Here is a 19354-nt window from a genome sequence, read left to right on the forward strand (position 1 = left end):
CCCAGCAAACACATTCACACACAAAAGGGCTCTTTGGAAAAACCATTTTGAGGAGTTTGCAAACCTTTTTTGAGATAACTCATAGTATTCAGTCTGGAAGATGACCTATTGATTATACTTTGGCTAAAAGAGGAAAATACGGGCTTTGAAAACTTCCCAAAGTACTTTTAAAGTATATCGTATGTATATAGTATACTAGAATTTTGTGCACTGGGTGTGTGTGAGGGGTCCCCTCAGCCTGGCCTGCACCCTCTTGCACTCTGGGAGGTCGCGGAGGATGTCCAACTGAGGGGCCTAAGCTGTCAGTTGGATATCCTTAGTGCTGCCGCAGAGGCGGGAGATGATCCCGCCACCGCAGCTGTGCTCGCAGGCCATGAGCCCAGTTTCTGTGGGAGCACACTGACCACCAAGGGGCAGCTCCTGCGTTGAGCGTCTACCCCCCCTGGTGGTCAGTGCATGTCATAGCGACCAGTCTTTCTGCCATTCAGTCGATTAACCTTTTATTATATGGGATAGTATGGCCTTTAAGAATATGCCTTGCTTTTCTTCCTTAGGAATTCCTCAATTGTGTGCCCCCTAGAACTCCCTTAGAACTCCGATGCCAGGCTTGCTAGGAGGATTACGGACTGAAAGTGAATGGATATGAAGCCTATTCATCCCCAGTTTGGACTTGTGTCCAAATTTATTACAGTGGTTAAATTATTCCAGAAATAAAAGGAAGATACTTGGAAAATATCAATCAGAGCTTGGCAATTTATCAATATTCTTTCTTAGGTAGTTTATATGGTTCTAATGTAGAATGTTGCTCATCCCACACACTTCACCCCAGTAAACCAGAAATTCTTATCTTCCCCAACTTCAAATTTGATATCTAATTTATTTTCTGTCTGGAATTTATATTAGCAATATATATACATTGAGATTGAAATATCAGTTTGTTTGTTTTTTGAAATTCACACAGATTTGTTTTATAGTATGAGTTCGGTTTCTACCCCCAACATTTTACTATGAAAACTTTCAAACATGTAGAAAGGGTGAAGTAATTTTACAGTGAATAGCTGTGTATCTATCATCAAAATTCTACCATTAACATTTTAGTATACTTACTTTACAGAATTTTTATTTTCTTTATTTATACTTGCTAAAGTTTACTAGTTGTACTATTTTCTTGATTATTATAAGATGCAATAAGGGATATTTGTAGATTTTTGTTTCATGCTTATTGTTTCCTTCTGATTATATATATGTCTAGGTTTGGTCAGGACCATGCCAGATCAAACCTAATTTGGAATTTCAAAACACGAGAAGAATTGAGAGATAGTCTTGAATCTGAAATGAGAGCATTTAATATTGATAGAGAGCTTGGTAGTACCAGTGTGATTGCCTGGAACCACCATGAATTTGAGGTAAAGTTTAATATTTATAGTATATTAGTGTTTTTAATTAGCATGTATTATTTTTTGAGTGTTATATGTTTATAGTTATATAACTTATATCCTTACCTTTCTCTCTTAATTTTATGGAGGAAACTTTGGAAAATTTTAATCTTTGCATGAGACAAAAAAATAAATAAAAAATTTTGTTCAGTAAGTCGGCTTTGTACCTGAGAATCGTGTAGCAGTTTTAATAAATTTGATACTATGCATTCTAGATCTGTTCTTCGCTTGGTTTCTTTTTTCCCCCTTTAGATTCTTTCTCCATGGAAATATCACCTGTTCTCCTTGTTCTTTATAGCTTGTTTAATTAATTTTTTGGTAATTTGATTCTGAATGTGACCATATTTTGCTGTTCTATTAAAATACTGATGTAAGAAATGACAAAACAAGAACAAGAAATCTAGTGGTAGATAATTTCGTGTGCATGTGTATAATATAAACTCTTATTACAATTGTAAATTAGAGCATGCTCATGACCATGTAGTCTTTGATCTTTAACCTAACTGCATTTCAAAAACATGGAATGATTTTATTTTGCTCATTTTCTCCTCCTTGAAATACTTTCTTTACTTTGGTTTTGGGAATCTATATTCTCTTGGATTTTCTCCTCCTTCACTGGCCACTCCTTATTTGCTCATTTTCCCTATTTTCCAACTGCTAAGTGTTGATTGGCCCCAAAGGATCAGGTCATGGACCTTTTTTCATGTATAATCAATGCTTCAATGATCCCATCCATTCTCGTGGCTTGAAATGTTTTTTTAAAAAATATGTTTTTATTGATTGTTAGAGGGAGTAAGAGCGAAAGGGATAGAGAGATAGAAGCATTGATGAGACAGGAACATCAACGATTGGCTGCCTCCTACATTCCCCGACTGGGGATTGAGCCAGCAACCTGGTCTTGTGCCCAGGCTAGGAATCGAAACAACTTGTTTTTGGGTCAAAGCTCAACCTTAGAGCCAGACCAGATGGGCTGAAATTTTTTTATTTACTGGTGGCTTTCTTATTTTTATCTCCTGCTGCTACTTTCTTTCCTAGATTTCATACTTTTATCCTGTAATTGGATATTTAACAAGCATCTAGAACTTAGCTCTTGTTCTTTCCCTAAATCTACTTCTCTTGCAGTTTTTCTGATCTTGTGTAATGTTGCTTCTCATTATTTTTCTGGTCAAACTCTTGAAATAATTTCTTTTATATCCCAAATCCAACTTGTCAGCAAATCCTATTCAATGTACCTTCAAAATTTATCCAGAAACCAACCCTCTTTTCTCTGGGATTTTAGCAATCTTTATTTCTACCCCTATCTCCCTACAATTCATTATCAACATAGCAGTGGTGTGATCTTGTTCAAATGTAAGTAGATCATGTCACTTCTGTGCCCTAAGCCCTCTGGTGCTCCTATGGCTTCCCATCTCACTTAGTAAAAATCTGGGTCTTTAAAATGACTTACAAGACAGGATCTGTGTAACCCCAAACTCCAAGCATTGTTTCTTAGATCTTACCTCCTACTGCTCACCCTTTCACACTTTCTCCAACCACAGTGGCTTCCCTGAAAACACCAAATTGATGTTCTTGACTCAGGAGTTTTCTACTTCTGCTGCTCTGCATAGAACATTTTTTTCACTGGATAGCTGACATCATTAGTGGTCCTTCCCTGGCCACTCTACTTAAAACACACACACATGTGTGTACACACACACACACACACACACACACACACACACACACATTCTCTCTATCCCTTTTCCTTGCTTTTTTTCATTCTATAGCACTTATCACCAACTATTCTATATTCTACTTTTTTATCTACTCCTGTAAGGATGGAAATTCTTATATTTGTTGTTGTATCCCTGATGACTAGAACAGTGCATGGCACACACAGTATATGCTTAATAATTAGAAGTTGAATGAATTGAATGCTCAATGTGTAGAAAGAAAGTGAAATGGATGTACATTATATATTTGATTAAGTATAGCTTATATTTTTAGAAGTCAGTTATTTTAGGCTTTGGAAAAAAAATTTTGATAATCGGGTCAGGTAATTCCTTTTTACAGTTGCTTGCAAATATATTTTTTAAAATTGATCTCAGGGAGAGGAAAGGAGTGGGGGAGAGAGAGAGAAATGTTAATGATGAGAGAGAATCATGGATCAGCTGCCTCTTGTATGCCCCTACTAGGGATTGAGCCTACAACCCAGGCATGTGCTTGACTGGGAATCGAACCATGACCTCCTGGTTCATGGGTCGATGCTCAACCACTAAGCTACATCAGCTGGGCTACTTTCAAGTCTTTATTTGAGACTAGTGACCCGCTGCACGGATTTAGGCACATTAAAAGGAAATTAATTACCATACACAAAAATAAACTCAAAATGGATAAAAGACTTAAACATAAGACGGGAAACCATAAAATACTAGAGGAATCTACAGGCAGTGGAAATTGCAAACATATGCCGAAGGAATTTCTTCTCTGATACTGCTCCTAGGGCAATGGAAACTAAAGAGAAAATAAAGAAATGGGACTACATAAAAATAAAAAGCTTTTGCACAGCAAAAGAAACCATCAACTAAACAACAAGAAAACCCACTGCATGGGAGAACATATTTTCCAATGTTATCTCCGATAAGGGTCTAATCTCCAACATTTACAGGGAACTCATGCAACTTAACAATAGGAAGATAAACAAGCCAATTAAAAAAAGGGCAATGGACCTAAATAGATACTTTTTGAAAGAGGACATAAGGAAGGCCAAGAGACATGAAAACATGCTCAAAGCCACTGATCATCCAAGAGATGCAAATCAAAACGACAATGAGGTACCATGTCACCCCTATGTTCATAGCAGCACAATTCACCATAGCTAAGATTTGGAAACAGCCTAAGTGCCCATCAGCAGATGAGTGGATTGTATGCACAATGGAATACTATGCTGCGGTAAAAAAAAAGGAACTCTTGCCTTTTGCAACAGCATGGATGGAACTGGAGAGCATTATTCTAAGTGAAATAAGCCAGTCAGAGAAAGATAAATACCACATGATCTTACTCATTTGTGGAATATAGAGAACAACATAGACTGATGAACAGGGACAGATCCAAAGACAGAGAAACAGCAATCAGACTATTAATCCCCAGAGGGAAAGTAGGGGAGAGTGGGGGTAAGGGGAAGAGATCAACTAAAGGACTTGTTTTCATGCATGCATATAAGCCAAACCAATGGACACAGACAACAGGGGCATGAGAGCATGAGTGTGTGTGGGGGAAGTTGTGGGGGAGTTGGGGGATGAGGACACATTTGTAATACCTTAACCAATAAAGAAATTAAAGATTTTTAAAAAAAGGAAATTAATTAGAAGGTGGCCAGCGGGAAGGGACTGGGTGAGATGGGCCGGACAACCCTGGAGCCAACCTCCTGTGGTCCCTCCCCGACCCGCTGCACCTGGGGTGGCACCGTGGCTCGAAGGGTGTTTGCAGAGTGAGTGGGGGCCCTCCAGCAAGGGGGTCCCTTGGCCTGGCCTACAGGGATTGGGCCGAAACCAGCTCTCCGACATCCCCTAAGGAGTCCCGGAGTGCAAGAGGGAACTCTTCAAAGTTGCTGTTGTACAGGGTGTGGAATGCAAATGCAAGTGTGCAGTAAACCAGATTCAGGACTGACAGTGCCCCAGCAACAACATAACGCACAGCCGAATGTGGAATCGTGCATCCCTGTGAAGAATCGGACTTCCTTCTCTCTGGTTTTAGGGTGTGCACTCGAGAACCGCCGCTACCAAGTCACTGCAGCTCAGCAGCTCCTGTGTGGAGCATCTGCCCCCTGGTAGTCAGTGCACATCATAGCTACCGGTCAGACGGACACTTAGCATATTAGCCTTTTATATATCTATACTAATAAAAGGGTAATGTGCTAATTAGACTGGGAGACCTTCTGGACAAAGCCATGGTGGCAGGGCCAAGGCAGAGGCGGTTACGGGCAATTAGGCTGACAAGGGTGGGCAGTTGGGGGCGAGCAGGCTGGTAGGGGGGGCTTTGGGGGGTGAGAAGGAAGAGAAGGCCAGCGGGGGGTGGGCAGTTGCGGGTGAGCAGGCCAGCAGGCTAAGTGGTTAGGGGCAATCAGGCAGGCAGGCAGGTGAGCAGTTAGGAGCCTGCAGTCCCGGATTGTGAGAGGGATGTCCCAGATTGGAGAGGGTGCAGGCCGGGCTAAGAGATACCTCCCCACCCCGGTGCAGGAATTTCGTACACCAGGCCACTGGTATATAGATAATAGCCTAACTGTGTATAAGCAGCCTGTGTACAGGGTTCTGGTGCCACCTCAGATTCTGATCATGTGCTCTGTCTTGTATGTCACCTCTTATTTGTAGCGTAGGGTGATTTTACATGCAGACAATGAATACTGTAAAACATTATATCATAGTTCATGTGTTAGGAGATGAGGGAAGACCTGAAGTAGCTTGTCTCAGTTGGGCAAACTTGTGTGTGGTGCAGGACCATTTACACCTTGCTTGGTCATGGCAAGGTAAGAAGGAAATGAAGCAGTTTATACTCTGAAAGTATTTTGATTCTTCCTTCTCTTAAGCCTTCATGGAGACCATGTAGTCCTGTGAATTTTTATCAGCAAGTTTTACATTCATAAAATTGGTGTGTAATTCTGAGTTAACATTGAACTGAAATAGTTACATTAGTAATAATGAATTGCCAGATAATTCATTATGAAATTATTAATTTAAAGGCTGCCTTATCAAGAAAAGAAAAAAGCTCTGACAGAATTTAAGAAGTGATTATGTGGAAATAGCCAAAATATATTGTAAACTAAAGTAATGTAATTTGTTTTTATTAATAAGGTTAAATATGAGTGCTTGGCAGAGGAAATCAAAATAGGAGACTATTATCTGAGATTACTATTGGAAGAAGATGAGAATGAAGAAAGTGGATCAATTAAGAGATCGTAAGCTAGTCTTTATATCTTGTTACAGTAGTTTCCCCTTACAGTTTGACTTTCTGTGGTTTTAGTTACTGCAGTCAACCACAGTCTGAAAATATTAAATGAAAAATTCCAGAAATAAACAATTCATGAGTTTTAAATGGTGCACCATTTGAGTAGCATGGTAAAATCTTGTGCTGTCCCACACCATCCCATAAATCATCCCTTTGTCCTTTATACCCACACTAGAGGCTTGATGCACAAAATTTGTGCAAGTGTAGGCCTTCCTTTCCCCAGCTGCCAGCTTCGCATCCCCAGCCCCACACCTGCCTTGGCCTGGCATCTGCTATCACATCCCCCCAGATTTGCTCTCTGCCCACTAGTCACTTAGTAACCACCTCCATTATCAGATATTTTGAGAGAGACCATATTCACATAACTCCACATCCCCAGCCCCACACCTGCCTTGTCCTGGCATCTGCTGCCACCCACCCCCCCAGTTCCCTGGTTCCATGGAGATAATTACACTATATTGTTATATTTTATTACTAGTAATTGTTAATCTCTTACTGTGCCTAATTTATAAATTAAAGTTTATCATAGGTTTGTATGTATAGGAAAAAACAGAACATATAGGGTTTGTTACTATCTGGTTTTTAGGCATCCACAGGTGATCTTAAAACATACTGTATATATGTTTCTACTGTTTCATGGCTAATTTTATTGTAAACTTTTTTTAAATCTAGGTATGAATTTTTCAATGAGCTCTATCATCGTTTCCTGCTCACCCCAAAAGTAAACATGAAGTGTCTATGTTTACAAGCCCTTGCTATTGTTTATGGCAGATGTCATGAAGAAATAGGACCTTTTACAGATACACGATATATCATTGGAATGTTAGAGAGGGTAAGATATCATTTAAGGAAACTGCTACTTGGTAGTGTCATTGCAGTACATGTTTAGATTTTCAAAATTACATTTAAATTCTGTTTGATCGCCTTGCTACCATAACTTTCTGCATGACTTTTTTTGTAATTTACATTATACTTATTTATAGATGAGTAGGAAAATGACTAATGGGTTAGTACTTGTTTATTTTTTTCATTTGCTGCTTTTGAATGACTTAAGTGACCTCTTTGTCAATCTTTAAATATGGATGAGCTGGACAGGTGTGTAAAAGAGTTTTATGTACTTTCAGTTTTCCATTTTGGAAAAATCTTAAATGATGCTACTAAATTTTGAAGTGTGGAGCTAGTAAATCTTTTCAGCACTACAGTGATAACCAATAAAATGGAAATGAGTTAGCACCTTTTTATTTTAGGAAGTTTATCATTTAACACTTAAGCATGGTAGGAGGAAAGAACAAATTGATCAGGTCATCCATGGCGCAGCTCAAGTTTGAGCGTTACCTACTTGTTTCAGTGTGTACACTTTGTTTTTTTTCATTTGTGTTTACATTCTTTCTATACGTAACAATTTAAATTTTAGAGAACTGCTTTAGAACCATTTCACCAATTTTGCAAATGGCCATCAATGCTTGTTATAATTGCCTCAGCTGTAGATTAGAAACTTGATTCTGAGTAAAGTCACAAAACATACCTAGAAAATAATATAACCAGCTGAAAATCCTTATTGTTTGCTGTTACACCACATTCTAATTCAGTTACTCGAACCTGAGTACTTGTGGTATAGCGTTTGTATTTTAGGCAGATACATTTTCCTTCTTGTTTGTATTTATCATGATGTGATTATGTGAAACATCATTAATCAATTATTTGAAATTTTTACTTAATTCAAGGTATTATTTGAGCTAATTCACTTATTTTAATTTTTACATATATTCTTAAAACTGTATGTTGAAGTAATCTCTTTATGATTTTTAAAATATCCGCCTATCTAGGGAGATGAGAGAAGTTACATAAAATTGCAGAGAATGCAAAACATTGGAGGATTTGTAATAATTGATGTCCTTTGATTTTCTTAATGTTTAAAAGATGACATTATTTCTTATTGGCTGCTGGTTGATCTTGTCCAGGAATGGTAACATCTAACTTGTGTTTCTGTTCACTTCTGACTAAATTCTTATTTATTTCAATAGTGCACAGATAAACTTGAACGAGATAGATTAATCCTCTTCCTTAACAAGTTGATCCTTAATAAGGTACAGTATTTCTGTATAAATGTTATTTCCAAAGTCACATGAATGTGTAACAAAAAGATAAATTACTGCAGTTTAAGTTAATTATCCAGACATGGTAATTTTATTAAGTATAAAACAAGCACCCAGCTAGTGTCAACCTCTTTTTAAATCACTGGTTATCAGGCTTGAATACACATTGGAATACCTGGTGTGGAATGCGTCGTAGGATTATTTTAAATGCTACTGCCAGGTCTCAGACCTGGAAATTTTCATATAATTGGTCTAATGGACAGGCCAGGCTTCAGGGTTTTGAAAGCTTCCCAGGAGGTTCTAATGTGCAGCCAAGGTTGAGAACCACTGTTCTAGAGGGAAAAGTTTGTCAAATATTCTCTGTACATCCTACCCTAACATTACAGATACTGATTAATGATAATAAAATTCTTAGTGAAGAATAATGAGGGGTGAAATTGCTAGCTGATTTTTCTTTAGGGAATCTTTAGGATTAGATTTGAAGTGAAATAAATACTCTAAAGAAAGTGGAAAAAAATTTTTTTAATTAAATCTTTATTATTCAGATTATTACAGTTGTTCCTCTTTTCCCCCCCATAGCTCCCCTCCACCCGGTTCCCACCCACCCTCTGCCCTTACCCCCCCCACACACACGCTGTCACTGTCCTCATCCGTAGGTGTATGATTTTTGTCCCATCTCTTCCCGCACCCCCACAACCTATTCCCTCCCCCCCCCGAGAACAGTCCATTAGAAAGTGGAAATTTTAATTTATGAGTATACATTTTGATTTATCAATATACATTTTCATGTAATTTGAAGACATAAAAAGTTACTTTAGCTCTTCATAGTTTATTTTTAAGACATTTAAATAGGTTTGTGCTGGTTTCTCACAGAAATTTATAGTTGTAATATTGATAACATTCACAAATAGATGATGTTGAAATATAATTTGAGGTTTCTTTTAAATTAAGTTTTATACTAATTTTAACTTGTTTAGTTTTAGTCTTTTAGTAAATAATGCAAATGCTTTAAAATGAAGTGTAATAAGTCCTAAGAAAATTTAATTTAAATTATAATGTCTTCCTAACTTCTAAGAAATTATTAGTTTTATCTTACGTTTACAAAAATATACTAGAACATTAAAAGTTTTTTTAATATGCCAGATTTTATTTCGAACTATAGAATAATTTGTTTATTAACAAACAGGCCTTGTAAAATGCAGGATAATTGTAGTACCAGAGTTTATATGGGTGTTATTCCTGCCAGCCTTTCATTTGCTTATTTTTATTTTGTTTCATTTGCTCAGAATATAGTTTAAGGAAAATATTTTTATGTGATATATTTGTAATATAGCTTTAGCCTTTTTTATTTTTGTCTAAATTCATGTTCCTTGAACACAAAATTCTGGAAATATCAATTAGTATCACTTGTATGTTAAGTTTTTCATATTCCAAATATTCTCTTTTTTGAGAACCTTTTAGGTAGTAGTACATATTAAAGAGAAAGGTTTTAGATTATATAAAAATGTTTTTGCCGAAACCGGTTTGGCTCAGTGGATAGAGCGTCGGCCTGCGGACTGAAAGGTCCCAGGTTTGATTCCGGTCAAGGGCATGTACCTTGGTTGCGGGCACATCCCCAGTGGGGAGTGTGCAGGAGGCAGCTGGTCGATGTTTCTCTCTCATTGATGTTTCTAACTCTCTATCCCTCTCCTTTCCTCTCTGTAAAAACTCAATAAAATATGTTTTAAAAAAAATGTTTTTGTCTCCTAGAAAAATGTTAAGGATCTCATGGATTCAAATGGGATTAGAATCCTTGTGGACTTACTTACCCTTGCACATCTCCATGTAAGCCGAGCTACGGTACCACTGCAAGTATGTATGCTTATGTAGATTTTACGAGTTTTACATCCGTGAAATATACTTTTAGGATCAAAAGAATAATAAAAATCTGAAAATACGTCAGTAGATGTGGCTAAAAGTGTAGTGCTCCAATAAGTATAGTACTAATACAGGGGAGATTAAGTCACACAAAAATGGGAAAATAACTGTAAGAACAATCCAAAATGGACAGTGATGATTCATTTTTATTTTTTCAATGTCTCTTTGTCTTTTAAAGTGACTACATTGCTAGTGTCTTATTTTGAGGCAATGCAACCTTTAGGTTCACAATTTATGTAACTAGAACTTGTAGCATTGACAGCCAGGAAGAATATACATTGAATCTGGGGACCTTCTCGAAACCAGCCAGTAAGAGGACAGAGCTGCCAGTCTGCTGAAAGGCCTCTTCTGATACCTAACTTACAGAAGGGATCTATACTTAGCTCATGGGACATTTTCTTCCTCCCTCCCTTCTTTCCTTTCTGTGTTATGCTTTGTTTTAGTTTAATCTCTTAGTGCAGGAGAAAGTATCATTTTAAATTTTGGCTAGAGTGTGGACAGAAGTGCTACTTGAATAGATGATGGCATTTTCTGTTATCAGGTATGAATAATAGTAATCGTGATGCTGTATAGCATGACAGTGTACCAGGTACTATTCTGGTACACATAATGTGTTAACTCTTTAAATCCCCAACAACGCTCCCATTTTACAGATGAGGAAACTAAGGAACAGAGAGGCTAGTTATATTGCCCGAGGTCAGTGAGTAAGGAACACAGCCTAAGTTAGAACCCAGAAGTCTGTGCTCTTGACCACTTTGTTATCCTTCTCGATATGAGTAACTGAAAGCTAATGGTTATGAGAGTACTTAAAAACCTGTTTTAATGAAATATACTAATTACATAAAATTCTATTTTAGATTTTTATAAACATTGATAACTAAAACTATATAATAGTGACCTGTAGTGATGGTAATAGATTGAAACTAAGTGTTTAAAACCACTAAAAGCTTATTGAAACTTTTAGTTGGAATGAGTTTTTCCCTCAAAAGAAGAACTTCAGTTATTTGAGCATTGTGATTTAAGGTTAATGGTATATGTTTATTTTTATAGCTATTTGCAATGTTCTTTGCTACTAAAATTTCAGTTCCCTGGGAATTTATAAAGGACCATCAGGAATGTAGATGTCTTTGAATTTAGCTTAGATTTTTCAAGTGAATGTAGAACCCATTTACTTCTAATGCTTCTTAGAAAGCAAGTCACTTTTTTTGGACGATTAGGCTAGGCATTTAACCCTTACCTCTTAAAATAAGGTCTCTTAAAAATTTAGGTGAATATTTAAAGAAATTAGTACTATGTAACTTTTTATGACAACTACCCCCTTAAATTTCTGTCTAAAAAAATAACTAAATTATTTTAAAACTTAGAGCAATGTAATTGAAGCTGCTCCAGATATGAAAAGAGAGAGTGAAAAGGAATGGTACTTTGGCAGTGCAGACAAAGAAAGGAGTGGCCCATATGGATTTCATGAGGTATGTGTCTCAGAGAAATTTTTCATGAAAGTCATAGCCTTTCTTATTTCCCTGTGCTTAGCACACACAGAGATATTGGAATATTTTAACGCTGTAATTTGAATTAGTGTCATCAGCTCCAAGGGCTCTGCCTTTCCATTTCCACATGAAGGATTGGATGGTTTGCATTTCTAGAGAAAAACACACACACACACACACACACACACACACACACACACACACACACACACACAATATATGATGTCTTCAAACTTTAGTGTTTAAAAGCAGTTGTTAATGGAGGTAGCACTCAGACTTTTAATGAACTTTATGTAACAGTTGTTACCTTGATAATTATGTTAAACTACAAAGCTTTTTTGTATGAATAGGATGTTTTAATATGCAGCCTGAAATTTATTAAAAATTGCCTATATAGTCCAAAGGCAGTTTCTATCTTCACATCTGCTGATGTTTGATCCTGCCCTCCCTTCCTTAGCCTCCCAGGCTCAGAATTTAGCCAAAGAGTTTTATAGAACACCATGCCTACACTCTGTCTACTGTTTTAATTTTTTCCAGTGTTTCTTTATACTCACTGGCTGACCAGCTAAATGGTTATTTTCTTATTAGTAGCCAAATTTGAGTTCTTAAAGGCCTGTCTACAAAAGTTTACTGTTACTCTTGAATAGTGAACTTATATGTTTATTTCATAGTTTAGTATGTATTTACTATAAAATAGAAAGCATTTGCAAACCCTTTCATTTTGCTTTATTTGTCTGTAATAATGATGTCTTGCTTTCATTTAGATGCAAGAACTGTGGACCAAAGGAATGTTAAATGCGAAGACTAGATGCTGGGCTCAAGGCATGGATGGATGGCGACCACTACAGGCAATCCCTCAGCTTAAGTGGTGTCTGTTAGCCAGTGGACAGGCTGTGCTAAATGAAACTGACCTTGCTACCCTCATATTGAACATGTTGATCACAATGTGTGGATATTTTCCAAGCAGGTAAAATGTAATTGAACATTTCCATGGTTACCAGGGACTCTTAATCATCTTCTCCCCATTTGTAAAAATGCTTCCTCTGTGATGGCATGGGAGTACTTTGGTGATTTAAAGCAACGGTATTCCATTTGTGGCCTTGGGGGAATGCTGCTTTGAATTTTGGAGCTTTTAAAAAAAAAGATATAAAGAAATAATTTGTAAATTATATTGATAAAATAGCTAAAAACATCTTTCTCTGAGAGACTACAAATAATGATATTGAGGTTTGCTAGCTGCCTTCTAGCAATAGTAAGTTGCCATTCATATATATCAGGTATAAACTGTTGAAATAAGCACACTGCAGTCTGTAGACAGTTAGGTGCCAGCTCCTGACCTGTCAGGTTAGCCACTCCTCGTACAGGAACATGAGTCTAGGCCAGCCGTGGGCAAACTACGGCCCGTTTGGCTGTTCTATCCGGCCCGCGGAGCTGAAAGAGCAGAGGGTTCTCTTGCTCTCCTCTCCACTCCTTCACCAGCAGCAGTGTTAACATGTATTAGTTCACACAAACACTCCATCCATGCTTTTGTTCCGGCCCTCCGGTCCAGTTTAAGAACCCATTGTGGCCCTCGAGTCAAAAAGTTTGCCCACCCCTGGTCTAGGCTCACATCTTGCCCCACCTGACGAGTGAAGGTGAGACTTTGTTATCCAGTAATAATCATAATTATGACCCTTGAATGAGACATTTTATTTTTAATATATTTTATTGATTTTTTACAGAGAGGAAGGGAGAGAGATAGAGAGTTAGAAACATCGGTGAAAGAGAAACATCGATCAGCTGCCTCCTGCACATCCCCCCCACTGGGGATGTGCCCGCAACCAAGGTACATGCCCTTGACCGGAATCGAACCCGGGACCCCTCAGTCCGCAGGCCGACGCTCTATCCACTGAGCCAAACCGGTTTTGGCAACATTTTAATCTTTATAAAATATTTGCATGTACATCATTTTATTTTATTATGCTACAGATATTTGTGATGGAAATTATTGAGGAACTGTCATTTTTATAACACTTGAGGCTTTCATGTTCCAGTTCTCTTTAAAATTCAGATCAGACTTAAAGTGACATAAATAATAGAATAATGTAGCATTGAATTAAGGCTTTACTTGGAAAATACTGAGAGTAGGTAAATGGTTTAAATTTATGTGACATAGTTTGATATGCCCTTTGGGGGGGGATCTCCACTGACAGTGTTAGACAACACCAAGTTTAATCAATTAAATAATAAATAAGAGTCTCTGGCTCTTCTAGGGTACTGTTTTTCAAGGAAATCTTATGGAAGGAAATGAAGTCATATTAAGCAGCCAAATAGATTTAAACCAAAATACCTAATCATGTTCCCAGCTGTATGAGAGCTTAGTCTTCATTAACAAAAAAAGTAAGGTAATATGCTTCATGCCTAGTAGAATGTCATATGCTCTGATCATATAAACTTTAATGAAAATATTAAAAGTTGACCTTAGAAAATATTTTCTAGAGATCAAGATAATGCCATTATTCGGCCTTTACCCAGAGTGAAAAGACTGCTCTCAGACAATGCTTGCCTTCCCCATATTATTCAGGTGAGTTACTCTTCTGTTACCAAATTAGGAATACTATTTTAAGAATCATTTTTCTTATTTAATTTTACTAGGAGCCCCACTCATTGTTTCTTTGTAGTTTATTCCATTTTCAAAAAGCCTGAACCCCGAATTACATTTACTTCATTCACACTTACTGCTAATTGAATTGATGTTCTAAATAAACTGTGGGAGATTGTGTATCCAAGAATGTAAATATGGGAAGACTCTAGACTCCAGATTATTCTGAAAAGGTTTTAGTTATTATCCATTCTTATAATCACACCACTGTAATAACTTAAAGGTGATGTACTATGGTTTGCTGTGGGCTTTTCTGTTGTGGACATTTCTGTTCAAATGCTTAAGTGAAAGTGCACTGCAGTTACTGTGCCTTCTGTTCCACCACCGCCCCATCCCCCAGCCAAGAGGACTGTGCGCTCTATGTGTGAGCTGGTGGGAGAGATTTTTGTTTTCTATTCTGGAACCTCTTGGCATGTAGGTGAAGGACAGTACCGGAAAATCTAACTCTCAAAAGTTTTTCCAATACCTATGAAACTGAAAGGAAAGAAGTAAATGCAAATGCTGTTGAATTTCAGGCCTGGAAAAGATGACTAAAAAACAAATTTTAACAGATTTGGTCAGTATAACATGAAATTGTGGGGGAAAGATCTATTTTAATTAACTAGACATCTTTAGTAATATCTAAATAATTAAAGTTATTTAAAAGAAGAATTTTAATTATAAAAGTAGTTCCTTTTAACAATATATGCCTCCTATATTTTTTTAATACTGAGTTTAAAAAATATTTTTGATAAGCTGTTTGTTTTTCTTTAATTTTCTGTGTTCTGGAAAACCTTAATCTTGCTAAACACATTTAGGCAGTAGTAGTTTTCAGGAACATTATATTAGTTAGTACAGATTTTTGTACTTCATTTGATTTTAAGAGCAATCACCAGTTTTACCATTGGATATAGCTTCAAAATTTTTAGACTGCTCTTAAATGCCTCTAAGATACCAGTAAATGTCCTATGTCTTCTGGTATAGTCACAATTTCAAATACTTTGGAATTTTGCCTGCTAATTCCCATATTTTGTTAAAAGTGTTGTCAAGTCCTATGTTACAAATACTGCTAACACTAGGGAAAATCCTGTGTTACTATATCTTGATTTATCCTTGAAAAAATATGTCATGGTACTAAACACCTTCTTGAACAAGACACCAAAATACAGAGAAATTTAAATTATTTACTTAAAGACATAGCTATTTAAATAGTCTCGTATCTGAATTTAAAATTTTGACCTCTAATCTGAGCTAGTACTTTTGTTTTAAATTTATTTTTTTTACTAATAACATTTGACATCAAATTGGGGATTCTTTGGAAGTAATTGTTTATAGAAAGTTGAAATGCCACTTTTATTAAGTTAAAACTTACTAAATTTCTTTATCAAGTATTTATTCTAGCAACGTTGTATGATTTTTATTTTTTATTCATTACTGTGATCACAGAGGCTAGTATTGCAAGCTCAGATTTCTAGAGACCTACTGATATTTGGTTACCCTCTTGCTCTCTACCTGCTTTTGTAGATCTCTTGTTTACTGCTGTTTTGCTGATGGCATTCTCTGCTCTGCTCCTTGCGTTCTTAAGTCTTCTTTGGGGGATGCTTCACATCCACTCAACTGAAAATAACCCAAAGAGTAGCTGCTTTTCTTTTTTCTTTTGTCATAAGATTCCTGCACACGTAACAATTTTACCTATAATCATGACAAAACAGCTTCAGGCATATTTGGACTTTTTCTGAATAAATTTTGATCAATTCTAATATTTTTATCTCTGCATTAACAATTGTGAAATGAATCATCTTCAAATTTTTTTAGAATCTCATATCTGAATCTAAAACTTTGACCTCCTAATCTGAGCTAGTATTTATTCTTGCTTTAAGTTTTTTTTTTTTTTTACTAGTAACATTTGATAGACAAGCTTACCGAATCCCATGGATTTTTATTTTGTAACTTACTGCATATAAGAAACTGTAACCTCAGTACAAGAAATACATAAACCTAAAATGAATGATGATATTGTAATTTTTTTACAACCCAATAACAAAAACATTTTATTTCTTTTTTTTAGCTACTGCTGACCTTTGACCCTATCCTTGTTGAGAAGGTTGCTATTTTGTTATACCATATCGTCCAAGATAACCCACAGTTACCTCGTCTTTATCTTAGTGGAGTATTTTTCTTTATCATGATGTATACAGGTTCCAATGTGCTTCCTGTGGCTCGGTAAGAACTCTAATGATAATCTCTTTAAAATTATTGTTTGAATTGTACATGGATTGATATGTGTGTGTGTGTACATCATTGCTTTCATTAAACTTTTCATTATAAAAGTAGTTTATATGTCTGAAAATTTAGAAATTAGACAAATAGGGGAAAGCTACTTAGTATTACACCACTTAACACTTTTATCACATCTAACATAAGAATTTTATCACCTAATATTTTAATATACATATTTAATGTAACCATATTCCTATTGTGCATGCAATTTTATATATTTTTTTTTCTTAAATTTGGATACTTGAGATATTGGTGGGTAATTCAGTTGATTAGAGCATTGTCCTGATGTGCCAAGGTCGCAGGTTCGGTCCCCAGTCAGAGCACATAAGGAAGCAACCAGTGGATGCATGAATGGGTGGGAAAACAGGTCGATGTTTCCCTCTCTCTTTTCTTCTCCCTCTCAATAAATACAATAAAAATAAATAATTTCAGCCAAAACCAGTTTGGCTCGGTGGATCAGACAATCAATGATTCGCTCTCATCATTTATGTTTCTATATCTCTCTCCCTCTTCGTTCTCTGAAATCATCAATAAAATATATTTAAAAAATAAAAATAATAAATAAATAAATAATTTCAAAAACTGGATAACTTTTCACATTATTATCTAATCTTAATATGACCATAGTTTAAAAACCTTTCTGTTCACTTAAGTTCTTGTGTTAATGAGAAATTAAACATTTTGGCGATCTGGATTTACAAGTTGCCTTTTACGGCTTTTACTTATATAGAAAGACCTCATCTTTAAAAAAACTCAGGTTACTAAATGTATATCAGTTTTCTGTCTGATCAGTAATCTTTTCCCCTAGATTTTTGAAGTACACACATGCCAAGCAGGCTTTCAAGTCCGAGGAGGTAAGCCATGTGAATCCTCTGCATGCATGTTTCACACGGGGTAAGACGTGCTGGCAGCAAAGCTTCCTGAGCTGTGTATGTTTACTGGATTAGGAGCACGTGAGGGCAGGTGTTACTTTAGTCCATTTTTACAGTCCCTTGTGGTACATCACATTAGTCTAAGCTAATATTTTTTAAATGAGAATAAATGTTGCCCATTAGACTTAATATTGGAAATTGAAGATGTGGATTATAACGTAACACCATTGTGAATGTAATCTGTTCCCTTTGTGTAAAATTTGGATTAATTTTCATAAATAGTTCATTATATACCAGAGTCATATATCAATTAACATTCAGTATGACTTAAACTTCCTTTTGTTCAGATTCCAAGGTGGTGATTTCTTTTTTAAAGCTACTTAATTTTTTAGGCGCTTTCAAGTGTTCTTGCCATTTTACTGAGGAGGGAAAGAAGGAATCTAGAAAAAGATGAGTTATTCAACCTGAAACTTTAAATAGACATTTGCAGAGATATTTTTGTCAACACATAACTGAAGTGTGTTTCAAATTTCGTTAGGCTTTTTTCATGGAGCGTTGGTTTTCAGATTTTCTTAAGAGCATAAGAATAAACCAAAACCAGACCATTTGTTTAGGAGACTAACCAAGGAATGTTAGACCACTTTGACACTAGACCAAACTGCATGTTTTATAGAGTAGCCAGTGAAGAAGCCCTACGAAATAGTCTGTCTTTCTGATAATATTAAAGTGATGTCCATGCCAGTGTCATTTTCACAACTTTATACAAATGGAAAATGAAAATATGAAAAAAGTTTTCAAAAATTGCTTCTAATGACACCACCTTAATATAGCCTTAGGCATTTTGGGCATTATTCCTTTTTGTGGTGCAGTTATTCATATGTTTTCAAATTTATATGAGAAACTATGCATATCATTTCACCTAACAATATTTAGAATAACTACAACAAAAGTGTTTTTTTATAACAGAACTTTGGATACAGGAATTACTAAATAATAGTATTGTAAAGAGCAGAACAAGCAATCTAAAAGTTTAACAGATAGTAAATTTATGGCTTTTATTAGCAAAAGGCCTGAAAATATTCATTATCTAATTTTTCTTTGCACTAAGTGATAAAACCATGTCTGGGTTTTCTCCTTGGGTCTTTGCCAAATCCTAAAGAAATGAAATGTCCTCAGTTTGCCTAGGAGGAAATAAGAGAAATTCTTATTGTCTTTAGGATTTTATTTCCATCCGGCAAAAAAATTAGTTTAAAAATTTAGTATGATTAAGTGTGATCATTACCCTGACTCCATTTGGTCAGCCAGAGAATATGGTTTTTAATATAGTTAACTATACTTACTTTGAATAGGAATTCTTCATCTAAGTCCTAGCCACCCTTCATGCCAACAGACTCATTTAGACAGGGTTGGGGAACCTTTTTTTCTGCCAAGGGCCATGTGGATATTTATAACATCACTTGCAGGCTGTATAAAATTATCAACTTAAAAATTAGCCTGCTATATATATATTTGGTCAAACATTTAATTAACTCACCCCTATTGCCTTGGCAGGGCCAGACCAAATGATTTTGTTGGCCTTATATGGCCCAAGGGCCCGATATTCCCCATCCCTGCTTTAAGATCTTGATTTTCTGGATTTACTAATTTTACTTGTTTTTGAAAC

The 19354-nt window shown here is 36.1% G+C and overlaps 1 protein-coding gene across 1 annotated transcript in view; it reads left to right on the forward strand.

The window, feature by feature from the left end:
* DNAJC13 (DnaJ heat shock protein family (Hsp40) member C13) overlaps nt 1–19354 on the forward strand; it is a 125359-nt gene that overhangs the window by 54219 nt on the left and 51786 nt on the right. The window contains exons 23-32 of the mRNA XM_006770201.2: nt 1253–1406; nt 6266–6369; nt 7092–7251; nt 8444–8506; nt 10265–10366; nt 11797–11901; nt 12684–12886; nt 14398–14482; nt 16608–16762; nt 17628–17673. Of these exons, the coding sequence (XP_006770264.1) occupies nt 1253–1406; nt 6266–6369; nt 7092–7251; nt 8444–8506; nt 10265–10366; nt 11797–11901; nt 12684–12886; nt 14398–14482; nt 16608–16762; nt 17628–17673 (1177 nt within the window). The remainder of the gene's footprint in view (nt 1–1252; nt 1407–6265; nt 6370–7091; nt 7252–8443; nt 8507–10264; nt 10367–11796; nt 11902–12683; nt 12887–14397; nt 14483–16607; nt 16763–17627; nt 17674–19354) is intronic.

The sequence above is a fragment of the Myotis davidii genome, unplaced genomic scaffold, assembly GCF_000327345.1.
Source record: "Myotis davidii unplaced genomic scaffold, ASM32734v1 scaffold962, whole genome shotgun sequence".
NCBI classification, from domain to species: Eukaryota; Metazoa; Chordata; class Mammalia; order Chiroptera; family Vespertilionidae; genus Myotis; species Myotis davidii.